At 45.3% G+C, this 13020-nt stretch overlaps 1 protein-coding gene across 3 annotated transcripts in view; it reads left to right on the top strand.

The window, feature by feature from the left end:
* The first annotated feature begins 767 nt into the window (after window positions 1-767).
* The window catches only part of BRIP1 (BRCA1 interacting DNA helicase 1), a 274827-nt gene continuing 262574 nt past the window's right edge, over window positions 768-13020 (top strand). The window contains exons 1-3 of one of the 3 annotated variants that reach the window (XM_083173749.1): window positions 768-1222; window positions 3717-3814; window positions 7700-7811. In XM_083173749.1, coding sequence (XP_083029875.1) covers window positions 3722-3814; window positions 7700-7811 — 205 coding nt within the window. In that variant the 5' untranslated portion in view covers window positions 768-1222; window positions 3717-3721. Of the gene's footprint in view, window positions 1223-2209; window positions 2327-3716; window positions 3815-7699; window positions 7812-13020 lie in introns of those variants that run through there. The other 2 variants (XM_083173748.1, XM_083173750.1) reach the window with 2 other exon arrangements.

Here is a 13020-nt window from a genome sequence, read left to right as displayed (position 1 = left end):
CTCTAAGCGAACGTGGCTTCAATAGGACTAATTCTGCAAGGAACACGCCAATGACTGCCTTCAGTTAGGCTGCGCAAGCAGAGGGCTACCTTAAAAATGCGAGTGCTCCACTGTATAGCAAAGAGTTAGCATTTTTGTGTTGTGCAACATTTTGCAATTGCATTGTGGGTCGACCTTGCACTGTTCTGGGTAGCCCATGCATGCTAGCAATATAGGTTTGCAATTTTTCGCAAAAGTGCAACTCATGCTGAATCAGGCTCCTTTGGGGGTGGGAGGAGGACTGTCTGTAACAGCTGTCACCGGGGAGACCGAGATATTACACAACCAACCTCCCCATGTGGTCCAGACCGTTTCCATGTAACCCCATCCTTGCAAATATTGACTATAAGCAGAGAGAATCACCAAATCAGAGGAAGTAAAACTGCGCCACAGTGCTGCTGACAGCTGCGAACAATATAAACTTTGCACACGTACACAAAACACATTGGTGTTCTGTACTATAGCCATACTTGCCTACCTGACCCTCTCCATGAGGGCGAAAACGCTCTGTCCCTGGACTTCCCTGGTATGATTGCCATCACCTGTGGTGAAACACCTTTCTTATCCATTACCTAGCTCTGCACAGGTGCTGGCAATCATACATTACCAGGGAAGTCCAGGAACAGAGCATTTTCTCCCGCATGGAGTGGGTCAGGCAGGCAAGTATAGCAGCACCATACGTAGCCTTAGTGCCATGCTGCATACTGCGCGGTCACTAACAAATGGAGCAGGGGGAAACTAGTTCCCCTACATTGAGAGATGGTAGTGGAACTTACCGTTCCCGCCCATTTTAACTCCTGCCAACAGTCAGATGGAGGTGAGTGTAGGTACTATACTCCCTCCCGCCGGCGGCAGCATCCCGGCCACGATAGAGTTAATTCCTGTTCATGAGCTGGCGTCAGAGCCTTCCGCAGCCAATCGCGTCTCGTCTCTTAATTTTCTGTCCATCAAGACGCGGCCCTATGGGTAATACGAGCAGAATCTGTCTATTGGCTGTCATGGGTGGAGAGGGCGTGACGTAGGATCCCGCCAATGCTTGTATGGCTGCGCTGTGCTGCTGCTGGCTGAGAAGGAACCCCATAGAATTCCTACAGGGCCCACAGTGAGGGGCTGCGTAGATTGGGGTAAAGCGGGTGACGCTGCAGCATCAGCCTCCAGAGGGAGAGTTCACTCAGCCTAAGAGGTGAGTTATACTCTCATCTGGACAGTAATGACGCTGCTTTGTCTTAATAAAAGGCGGAACTGGAGCTGGACAGGAGGACACTTAAAAATCGTTAAAAACATTGCACCCACCCCTAGATCTTTCCTGTACATAACACAAAAGTATAATGGTGGCATCCGAGTGATATACAGCAGGTTGATGGAAAGATCTAGCAAATATAGAAATTCCATGTGTGTTTTATAGACTTAATACTGCAGCTTCATGTGCTATACATTAGTGACAGACCTTCAGCAAAGTGGGTTGGAGAAAACAGTAAAAAGTTGTGTAAACACATAGGGCCTGATTCAGACCTGATTTTGCACAGGTTTGCGATCAGATAGCTCATGCCCTGTGCAAGTCTGCGAATGACTTGTGAATGGATCGCTGATCTACAAATCCATTTTCAACTCCCCATCAAATGATTTTTCCCAGTCTGCCCCAAGCCCAAGTGTACATAATTCAGGGTTGCCTACCTGATACCTCTCCTTCAGGGGCAGATTTATTAAGCTCCATGAAGTAATAAGTTATCTGTTTTTTATCACCGGCCAATCAGCTCCTACCTGTGAAGTTACAGGCTTGGTTTGAAAAATGACAGGTAGGAGCTGATTGGCCGGTGATAAAAAACAGATACTTTATCACTTCACCGAGCTTAATAAATCTGCCCCTCAGGGAGAAAATGCTCTGTTCCTGGACTTCCCTGATAATGTATGATTGATTGCCATCACCTGTGGTGATACACCTTTCTTATCAATTACCTAGCTCCCCACAGCTGATGGCAATCATACATTACCAGGTAAGTCCAGGAACATAGCATTTTCTCCCTGAAGGAGAGGGTCAGGTAGGCAACCCTGACGTAACTCTGACCCTTCCACAACACTGTGACAGAGATCGGCTGATCGATGCCAGAACTGACGCCCCACGCCCCCACCGAAAACTCCTGGGGACAGCTGCTTTTTTTTCTGCCCCTCCCAGAAAATGTCTGGTTACCTCCTCCTTATAGTGGCTTCCTGTTAGTCAAGTTGCTAGGGGATTGTGAAAAGAGTAATAGCTGATTTTTGTTGCTGTTCGGCCTCGTGCACATGTGTGGTATGATTTGTACACATGCTCAGTTGTTCAACAATTGTTAAGCGAAATTAAGGATTTACAATGCAGATGGGGTTCCATGTAACAAAGTGATCGCACTTTGTGCAACGTATAAATGGAAGATATCACCAGATCTGGTATTCCAGCAGGATAATAATAGGATCTTGTCAGCTCAAACCATGGGAGAAAGTGGTATTTCAGTTCTGTGAAGGACCCGCTGCCATATCATATGATAACAATGTAAACATGCAGGGAGAAATATAGAAACGAAATAGAGCAGGTCTGCTGCCTGCCAGGGTTTTACCTAAGTGACCTGCCCTATTTTATTACTATATTTCTCCCTGCATATGTATACATTATCATATGATATGGGAGAGTCTCCTTGGCGGATCTGAAATACCACTGTCACCCATGGTTTGAACTGATAATAATAATCTATATAGCACTTTTCTCCTAATAGGACTCAAAGTGCTTGCATTAGCCTTTTACAGCACAAAATACAAAGAAAATTAACAAGGGACATTAGTGAAATGCTTGGGTGAACAGTCTTGAGTATTTTTTAATGTTTCCAGAGTGAAAGCTTCTCGAACTGAGTGGGGAAGTGAGTTCCATAGAGTTGGAGCTTCTTCGCTGAAAGCTCTGATGAGATCCTGTTATTGGATCTATACTGCTGGAATACCAGATCTTGTGATATCTGATACATGTTGCACAAGGTGCTATCACTTTGTTACAGGGACACACTCTAAAGCTCCATACACACGGGGGGAGATATATTGCTCAGCAATATATTGCCCAGTGTCTCCTTTGCATCAGCGACCAGATATGGTCGCTGATGAAAAGGATCCTCTGCTGGCGGTGCCGCAGAGGTAATTAGCTGGTCGCAGGAGCAAGCTTCTGCGACCAGCGATTAGAAAGGGGCTGAAAACGGGAGCGCGCTCCCGGCGATTTATCGCTGGTGCGCACTCCAATCACTGGCAATATGGTCACCAGCGACCACATTCCCAGCGATTATCGCCCCCCGTGTGTACACAGCATAAGCGCCATCTGCATTGTACATCCTCCTTTTCTCTTTATATTAGTAGTATAGATATACACTGCTAACTGCTGCATGAAGGTTTAATTGAGTGCTTTTCACCAATTATTCTTACTATCGTTCAATAATTGATAGACTTGCAAATTTTCACCACAGCAATCAGGTCTGAATGACCCCCTATGTTTGCGGCACCTGGATGAACAATCTAGCGTAAACCCATTGAATGATGTTCAGTGATGTCACCCTGCTGAACATGCATGCAGTCGTTGCTGATCTAGGCAGATTGAAGTTTTGTAGAGAGTGGTAGGGATTTTTGTGCCATTTTTATTGAAGCTCTAAAAGGTTTCTTCGGTTTCCTAGGCAAAATGTCATCCACAAGTTCTGAATATACAATTGGTGGAGTGAAGATTGTGTTCCCATGCAAGGCATATCCCTCTCAGCTTGCTATGATGAATTCAGTAAGTTACAATAACATTATTTTTCATGTTAATCTTGTGCTATCACTGGCTAGGCAATTAGAAACTATCTATGCAATAATTAAGTTGTTGTGGGTGTCCATTAATTATTGCACTTGTGCCAAATTAGATTCGGTTAAGCCTCATAAAGCGAGTAACCCTATGGAAAGTCCTGGTTAGTGGACCCAAATCCCAGATTTCTGTACGTCACCTCAGGAGGCTACAAGCAGAAATCATGTTAACATGCCTGTCTGTGAATAGCTCCGACAGGTGCACAAAAGGTACTTATTTCCTAGCACGGCGCCCACGATCTTGATTGTATGTGTCGGGCTGATATCTCAAGCATTGCATGCATCTTATGTGTTTGTGCGGCACAAGATGCATGAGATCATGCAATCAATGAGATTTTTACATTGGAATCAATGTGAAATGGTCCCTGAGACCCAATTTTAGATTTATTCCAATGTAAAAAGCCCCAAAACCCCAATTTTAATTGCTAACCCCCCCTCATGGGTGAAATGGCCCCCCCATTGTTAACGCCACCCCACTATTGACGCCAACCCGAAGCGTGGGGAGCGCAGTGGTACGCGTCCTCCGACCTTTTCATACCCCCACTATCCACGTCGGCGTGGAGTTGATTTTATATAGTGTAGCGAGCCCGAAGCGTGGCGTGCGGACGCAGAATAAATGTGAAGTAGTCCGCGTCCCCTTGTGGGGCGCACTGCGCTCGCCACGCTTCTCGCTCGGTGGCTCGCTGCGCTCGCCACACTATATAAGATCAACTCCACGCCGACGTGGATAGTGGGGGTATGAAAAGGTCGAAGGACGCGTACCGCCACCCCTCACGGGCTTGCTGTGCTCGCCACGCTTCGGGTTGGCGTTGATAGTGCTGGTGGCGTTAACAATGGTTATTGGAATTTTTTCTTAAAGCATCTTATGGATCTCATGCATCTTATGGATGCATAAGATCCATGAGATGCATAAGATGACATCCATACAATAAAAAAATTGTTTCAATTGTATTGATTGTATGCCTTAAGTAAAGGTGCCCACACACGCACCGATCCCGGCGGTGCGATGCTGTACGATGGGGTGCGTGCCCCCGCGGCACCTCATCGCACAGTACAAAAAGTATGTGCTGCACATACTTTTTGTACTAGCTTTTTCTAGCATCGCATCGCATCGCATCGCATGCACATCGTATGCACAAGGCATACGATGCGATGCTATGTGTGCTAGTTAAGCCCACAATGCACGCCGGGATCGGTGCGTGTGTGGGCACCTTAAGGCATACAATCAATGAGACGGGCGCCGTGCTAGGAAATAAGTACCGCACAAAATAATGGCCTATGTCATTAAATTTCCCACATAATGATATAGACCTTGTAAAAGACAACTATGGGTACTGCTTTCCTAGCACGGCACCCACGATCTAGATTGTATGTGTGGGGCTGATATCTGAAGCATCTCATGCATCTTATGTGTTTGTGCGGCATAAGATGCATGAGATGATGCAATCGACGAGATTTTTACATTGGAATCAATGTAAAAAGGCCCCAAAACCCCAATTTTAATTGCTAACCCCCCCCTCATGGGTGAAATGTCCCCCCCATTGTTAACGCCACCCCACTATTGACGCCAACCCGAAGCGTGGCGAGCGGCGGGGGTACGCGTCCTCCAACCTTTTCATACCCCCACTATCCACATCGGCGTGGAGTCGATTCTATATAGTGTGGCGAGCGCAGCGAGCCACCGAGCCCAAAGCGTGGCGAGCGCACGCGGAATACATGTAAAGTAGTCCGCGTCCCCTCACGGGGCTCGCCACTCTTCGGGCTCGGTGGCGCGCTGCGCTCGCCACACTATATACAATCGACTCCACGCCGACGTGGATAGTGGGGGTATGAAAAGGTCGGAGGACGCGTACCGCAGCCCCTCGCGGGCTCGCCACGCTTCGGGTTGGCATTGATAGTGCTGGTGGCGTTAACAATGGTTATTGGGGGCTCATGATTTTTTATCTCATGGATCTCATGCATCTTATGGATGCATAAGATCCATGAGATTAAAAAATCGGGTCCATCGCGTTGATTGTATGCCTTAAGTACCTTAAACTTAAGGCATACAATCAATGAGACGGGCGCCGTGCTAGGAAAGCAGTACCCAACTATGATATAAGAATAAAATATAAATTCATGTTTTTCAATACACTCAAATAACTACATTGTGTCCAAACAATAAAAAAAAAACTATATTTGTGATCTTCGATATTTCTCACAAATATAGTACCAGCATGAGAGAAAACTTTCATATGGAAAAAGTGACCTCTTCACTGAGCAGAAAGTATAACATGTACTGGTGTGTTTCCGATTGATGAAAAGTCCTGTGCTTTACCTCTACATATGGGGGCTGATTGATATGTAACATCGCATGTCTCCGCAGCAGGAGAAATCATTCGATTGTCGCCAACCATCGAATCATTTCCCCTGGCTTCGCTACTAAGTCAGTGGAAACTGACTTTCATTTGCGAGTGCTGGAAGAGACAGGATGGGCGGCTGACATCCTGTTGCATTAGCCACCTGCCCCCGGCACATATCGGCCCGCCTGCTTAGCCATGGGAATGTTTAGCGTTTTCATGGGGACACCCATGAAATGCTGGGCAATTCCATGGGTGTCCGCCCCCGGCCCGCCCCTATCCTGATCCTTGTGAACGGCTTGGTGAATATGAAGTCGCCAAAGCCGTTCGCAAATGGGACCTGCACAATCGCATAAAAGACCATGCCCTTGTGCAGGGCTGGGCAATTGCGGCCCTCCAGATGTTGATGGACTACACATCCCAGGATGCTTTGTATTAGTTTTGCTATGTGGCCATGCTGAAACTGATGCAAGGCATGCTGGGATGTGTAGTTCATCAACATCTTGAGGGCCGCAATTGCCCAGCCCTGCCCTTGTGCAGTCCCACAACCATCGGGACTGGGCCGAACTCTCTAGTTAACGAAGAAACCAGAATGACCCCCATGATACAGAGTCTGAGTAACTCCCAGGATTCTTCTTTCCCCTATAGCACTTTGCAACAAAGAGGACAATCCAGTTGCAGATAAAAAATGCAAGTTGAAGTTGTATTGGCATGGATATGCTGGTAATGACACCTCTTGTGTCCCGATGTCCCATGTATTTGCATAATTTTATTCGCAAACCTGTGGGATTTAAAAAAGATTCCCAGGTGCTATAAGTGTGCCTATTGTCGCATTCGCAGGGGTGAAAATGTGACCTGCCATTAGACTGACCTCCAACGTTTGGTAAGAACAACAGGAGTTTTCATCTATCTGACAAATTACTGGGTTTTGTCTTAGTATATTATATGGCATAATGTACTGTTCACCCTGGTTAGATAAAATGTATAGGAATCTCCACGGTGACCGAATAAAGGTTGTTTACAATTTTCTCTTTTTTTGCATATGTCTTCTAATAATAGTGTTCATTCTAGCACCCTGCATCTCCCAATACTTGTGCAGTTCCTCTTCCATGCCTGGTATCTTGCTCTCTGCTGTGGTGCTTCTAGCACAGTGTGATCTGTATTCCAGCACTGGTATGTGGACCATACCTGTGCTAGAAACCCTACAGCAGAGATTGACACCCCAGGCAGGGAAGAGGCACTGCACAGGTTTTGAAAGATGCAGGGTGCTAGAATGAGCTATAATAATACACACAATTTATTAATGGACACTGTAGTGATGAGGATGACAACATAACTGGCACATTTTTACTAAGAAGGTTTGAACTCTCCGTTAATGTAATATGTTACTTACAATTAGTTTAGTAAATGCACCACAGTTTCATTTTGTGCATTGCCTTTTATTTTTCTGAAATATTATTCTGTTTTTGCTGCCCCAGATCATGAGAGGATTAAACTGCAAGCAGCACTGTTTGTTGGAAAGTCCTACTGGGAGCGGGAAAAGTCTGGCATTATTATGCTCTGCCCTTGCGTGGCAGCAGTCTCAGTATGGTGAGTAATTACATTCATTCTCATTTTACCTTAGCCTTGTAACTGAGACTATTGGGAGGTTAAAGTTTTTTTTTACATATTACAGTCCTGATAAAATATTGTGAAGTACATGGGGGTATATAGCTATTAAGTGGCAGCTTTTTAGCCCCAACACTTGTCAGCGGCTGCAGGTGTTACAATGACATAACAGAAAATGGAAATTTACTCCAACAGGACTCAAGGCACAGACCTCCATAATAACGCACATAAGACCGAGGCTCAAAGTAATACAGCAATAGCATTTTAGGTAATAGCTTAGATGTGTTGTGTATTCCACCCTCACAAGGTGATACAGCCATCTTGAGTGCTTGTATAAGCAAAATCGAATAGAAACATTGATTAAATTGAACCGTGTACGCTCTATTACTTGGTAATGAATGGTATTGTAACATGTGGAAATGTGGTCTGTATGGAAGGAAAGTTTTGTGTTCTGCTTGCTGAACTTTTTTTTTTCTATACATTGTTTCCGGTTTTGCCAGGAGGTTACATGTGTGAAGTTTTATGACCGCTTTGGGCATTACATATACAGGTATCAACATAACAGGGAGTCTTGTATTCTCAGATGTTTCACAATAAAGTCTAACTGTTTCTTGACTTGAACAGATGGAACACATGCCAAACCTGAAGATTTGTCAGGAAACATCTGAGATCATATTGTCACCTTTCTGTGTTCAAGTTTAGTCACATCATAAACAGAAAAATGTCACCTTTTTGTGTGTGTTGTAGCTGCTTTATAACATTATCTCCATCTGTACTATTAACATATGCAAATTCTGCAGATTTACAGCTGGTCTTGTTTCTCTGTTTATAGAGCAGCTGTTTACCATGATAACTATTAGAAAATACAGAAAAATATTCCCAATTCTGCAATATAGTATCACAATTATTAATTAATGCATAGTAACTTTTGTGTAAAAGATTCTATAAATACTAATCCATTTGCTACATTTAGGACAGAATATACATTTTAATTTCTTATCAAAATGTATATAAGGTATTTGAACTGATAAATGGTTATCGTTGGAATACCATTGATGATCGGAATGGTGTCAGCAGCAGTGTGGACACATATAGGAGGTTATTCTGATTCACTCGGAAAGGCACAATCACTCTCTAATGGACAAAACCGTATGCACTGCAGGTGGGGCTGATGTAACATGTGCAGAGAGAGTTAGATTTGGGTGGGAGGTGTACTTCACACTGATATCTATATTGCAGTGTAAAAATAAAGCAGCCAGTATTTACCCTGCACAGAAACAATAAAACGCCCAAATCTAACACTCTGCACATTTTACATCAGCCCACCTGCAGTGCATATAGTTTTGTCCATTAGAGAGTGATTGTGCCTTTCTGAGTGAATACGAATAACCCCCATAATAAATCGGAAACTGGCCTGGATACTGCTGCTAATCTGGCTGGTCAAGCTGCTGTTGATTGGGTGGGCCAAGCTGCTCCTATTGTTGTTGTTGTTGTTGTTGTTGTTGCTGCTGAACTATTCTCTCTGTTGTTGCTGCCACAAAATGGATAAACATAATGTCCAAGAATGGCCTGTCAAGTAATGCCACTTTCTCCAGTTCGGAACTATATATTTATTCCCCGGAACTGGGGCATCAACGACATTGTAATGGTTAGCATTACTGCCTTACTGTACTGAGGTCATAGGTTTGATTCCCGCCATGGCCTTAACTGTGCGGAGTTTGAATATTCTCCCCGTGCTTGTGTGGATTTTCTTCCGGGTTCACCCATTTACTCCCACAATCCAAAAATATTCTGGATGGTTAATTGGCTCTCAGCAAAAATTAACCATAGAACAGTGGTCTCTAACCGTAATCGAGCGTGAGGTACTCGAGATATAAACCTGAAGAGCTTCTAAAATTTGCCCAATGTCCCTGATACTATGTCGCACACGGTAATGCCCCTGACACATACCACACACACTGCAATGCCACTGACACCTGAGGCATATCTCCCAACTTTGCCAGAGGACAAAGAGGAACACCTGCAGACGCCTACATTTTTTGGGGCACCGTTTTCTTTGCTGTGGGGGCATGGCCAGCGCTGTGTGAGCTGCTGGCTATGCCAACAGCCCCTCTGCCTGCCTAAATAGACACTGTGCATGTGCACAGTGTGTAATCGCCGCTATGCTCCCCCACCCATGGGATACTGTTGGCCCGGGCGGGACACAGGACAATCCTAAAACAAGGGATGGTTCTTCGAAAATCGAAACAGTTTGGAGGTGTGCATTATGCCACACAACGCAATGCCCAACAAATTATGCCACCCAGCAATGCCCCTGACACAAGAGGCTGCACACAATGACCCACAGTAAGGCTTTTCATAAATTGTAAATTACATGCTCATTGCCAAGGGGTCCATGCTCATTGCCAGGGGTTAGTGCTTGCCCACCGCTGTCGTCTTTAACCATAGCCCTCTGCCTCGGAGGAGACAGATGTTAGAAGTCTTATTTGACCTCTAGCATCTGAAAGGGAGCACATCAATGCAACGTTGGCTGGAAGAGCTTAGTGCTGTGCTCCCTGTCAAATATGACCTCTAGCGTCTGTCCCCTCCGATGCGAGAAGTGTGGGACTGTAAGGGAAAGTGACAGCGAGCGGGCGGAGAGCAGTGGTTGAGCTACCAGTTGCTCGTGGACGACTGGTTGCCAACCACTGCCCTAGAATGTCTGTGTGTACGTGTGGTGGGGAATATAGATTGTAAACTCCACTGGGGCAGGGACTGATGTGAATGTTCAAATATTCTCTCTGTTAAGTGCTGCGGCATATGTGTGCGCTACATAAATAATTGGTAATAAATAAGATATATTATTTGTCATTTGTTAGTGCCTACACACAGAACGATGTGCGGCAAATAGTTAACAATATTGATTTATTTTTATTTATTTACAGTTTCTTCTATAGCGTAGCAGATTCCGTTGCGCTTTACAATAGTAGACTGATAAAACAAACTGGGTAACAGACAGACTTGGAGGTAGGAGGGCCCTGCTGCAAGCTTACAATCTATAGGGACATAGGAGGGAAACACAAGGACAGGCACCAGTAATAGTATAGCAGTCCCCCCAAGTTGCAAGTCCAGAAGAAAAGCTATATAATACATAAGTGCCTCAGATTGTTATGCATATGGAACTTAAATATGATAGACTTGCCTGAAGAGGTGAGTTTTCAGGGAACACTTTGGAGGCTAGTGGAGAGTCTTATTGTGGGTGGAAGGGCATTCCATAGGATGGGAGCAGCCCGATGAAAGTCCTGTAATAGTGAATGGGAGCTAGTGATCCGTGCAGAAAAGAGACGCAGAAATTTTGCAGAGCGTAGTGGTCGAGATGGGATATTTTTTGCGATAAGTAAAGAGATATATGCTGGTGCAGTATGGTTAATAGCTTTATATGCAAGTAGAAGTGTTTTATATTGAATACGGTAAGATACAGGCAACCAATGGAGGGACTGGCAGAGGGGATCAGCAGTCATGAGAGTCTTGCAAGGAAGATCAGCCTAGCAGCAGCATTTAAGATGGATTGCAGTGGCGTGAGTCTGTTCTTGGGAAGACCAGTTGGGGGACTATTGCAATTATCAATGCGGGATATAATGAGTGCATGGATAAGATATTTAGTAGTGTCTTGTGTGAGATACGGTCGTAGTTTTGGATTTGAATTGTGATTACCTTCACGTTTTGGGTTCTAATGGGTTTTGCCAAAACACCCCCTAAACGTTTTTGGTTCTGATTTTTTTTTATTTTTTAAAAGCATTAAAATCTGCTAAAATCGCAGAATTATTATTTTTTTGCTCCTACGGTGCTATTAACCTCAATAACATTCATTTCCAGTCTATTCTGAACACCTCACACCTCATAATATTGTTTTTAGGGCAAAAGGTTGCATGAGGTAGCTGGATAACTGCTAAGCTACATGAGTGTGCGGCACAAACACGCGGAATCGGGACATCTGTCAGAATGAACTTAGGTCTACAGTCATTAGGTCGACCCCACTAGGTCGACTGGCAGGAAGGTCGACCTGACTTAAGGTCGACATGGGCCAAGGTCGACATGACTTAAGGTCGAATTTGCATAAAGGTCGACATGAGGAAGGTCGACTGGTCATAAGGTCGACATGGGTTTTTCACTGTTTTTTTATCCGAATGTCGACACAGTCGACATGGACACAGTTGGCAATGAGAATCGGACCCTCGCTTCGCTCGCAATGCTTCTACTATTTTATTCTCCCACCACGCCCTAGTGGATGGTAGGGCATGAAATACCGCCTGTCGGCACATGTCGGCTCAAAAAACATGTCGACCTTTATGCAAATTCGACCTTAAGTCATGTCGACCTTGGCCCATGTCGACCTTAAGTCAGGTCGACCTTCCTGCCAGTCAACCTAGTGGGGTCGACCTAATGACTGTAGACCTAAGTTCATTCTAATAGATGACCGCATCCCAAACACGCGGCTCATTTAGGAGTGGCACTGCAGCGGCAGACAGGATGGCAGTTTGAAAAACTAGGCCCCAAAAAGACCCCTATCTGGCTTGATTGTGTTTACCACCAGCCGAGGAACAGTGGGCGATTGGTGCAGCAATGCAATAGCTGCAAAGGGGTGGAACCTCCTGACCACAGGAGTCGACCAGCCAAGGATCAGTGGCCGATTGGTGAAGCACTGAGTTGGTCTGCAAGTGTGCTGTGCTGTGTATCTGTTTTTATCAGTTTAATATCTAATAAGACCACTATCTGGCTTGATCGTGTTGTTTACCACCAGCCGAGGAGCAGTGGGCAATTCAGCAGCCTTCTGCAGGCAGTGGCAGAAACGCTCCTGTCAGTTAGGCCGTCTTCCGACGGCATCTGGTTGTGTGATGCAGGGTGAGGGCGGCAGCAGCGGAGTCCCGGAATAATGCATGGTGTGCGCGGCATCGACGGAGTCCCGGAATAATGCAGGGTGAGAGCGGCATCGACGGACTCCCGGAATAATATAGGGCATACCATTACAGTGTCTGTGACAGTCATGTATCAGTTATCTGTGATTAAGGTACAGTGCCTACATTAACAACACTGCAGAATGGCTTTCCGGAGACACCTGTAACACCCTATCTGACCACAGGCGGCGACCAGCCGAGGAGCAGTGGGTGATTCGTGTAGCCATCAATTACTCCAGTTTGTACAGGGGCTTCCA

The sequence above is a fragment of the Crinia signifera genome, chromosome 2 (genome assembly GCF_055691185.1).
Source record: "Crinia signifera chromosome 2, ASM5569118v1, whole genome shotgun sequence".
Lineage (NCBI taxonomy): Eukaryota > Metazoa > Chordata > Amphibia > Anura > Myobatrachidae > Crinia > Crinia signifera.
The sequence above is the reverse complement of the archived record's forward strand: the minus strand, read 5'-3'. Positions and strand labels throughout refer to the sequence as shown.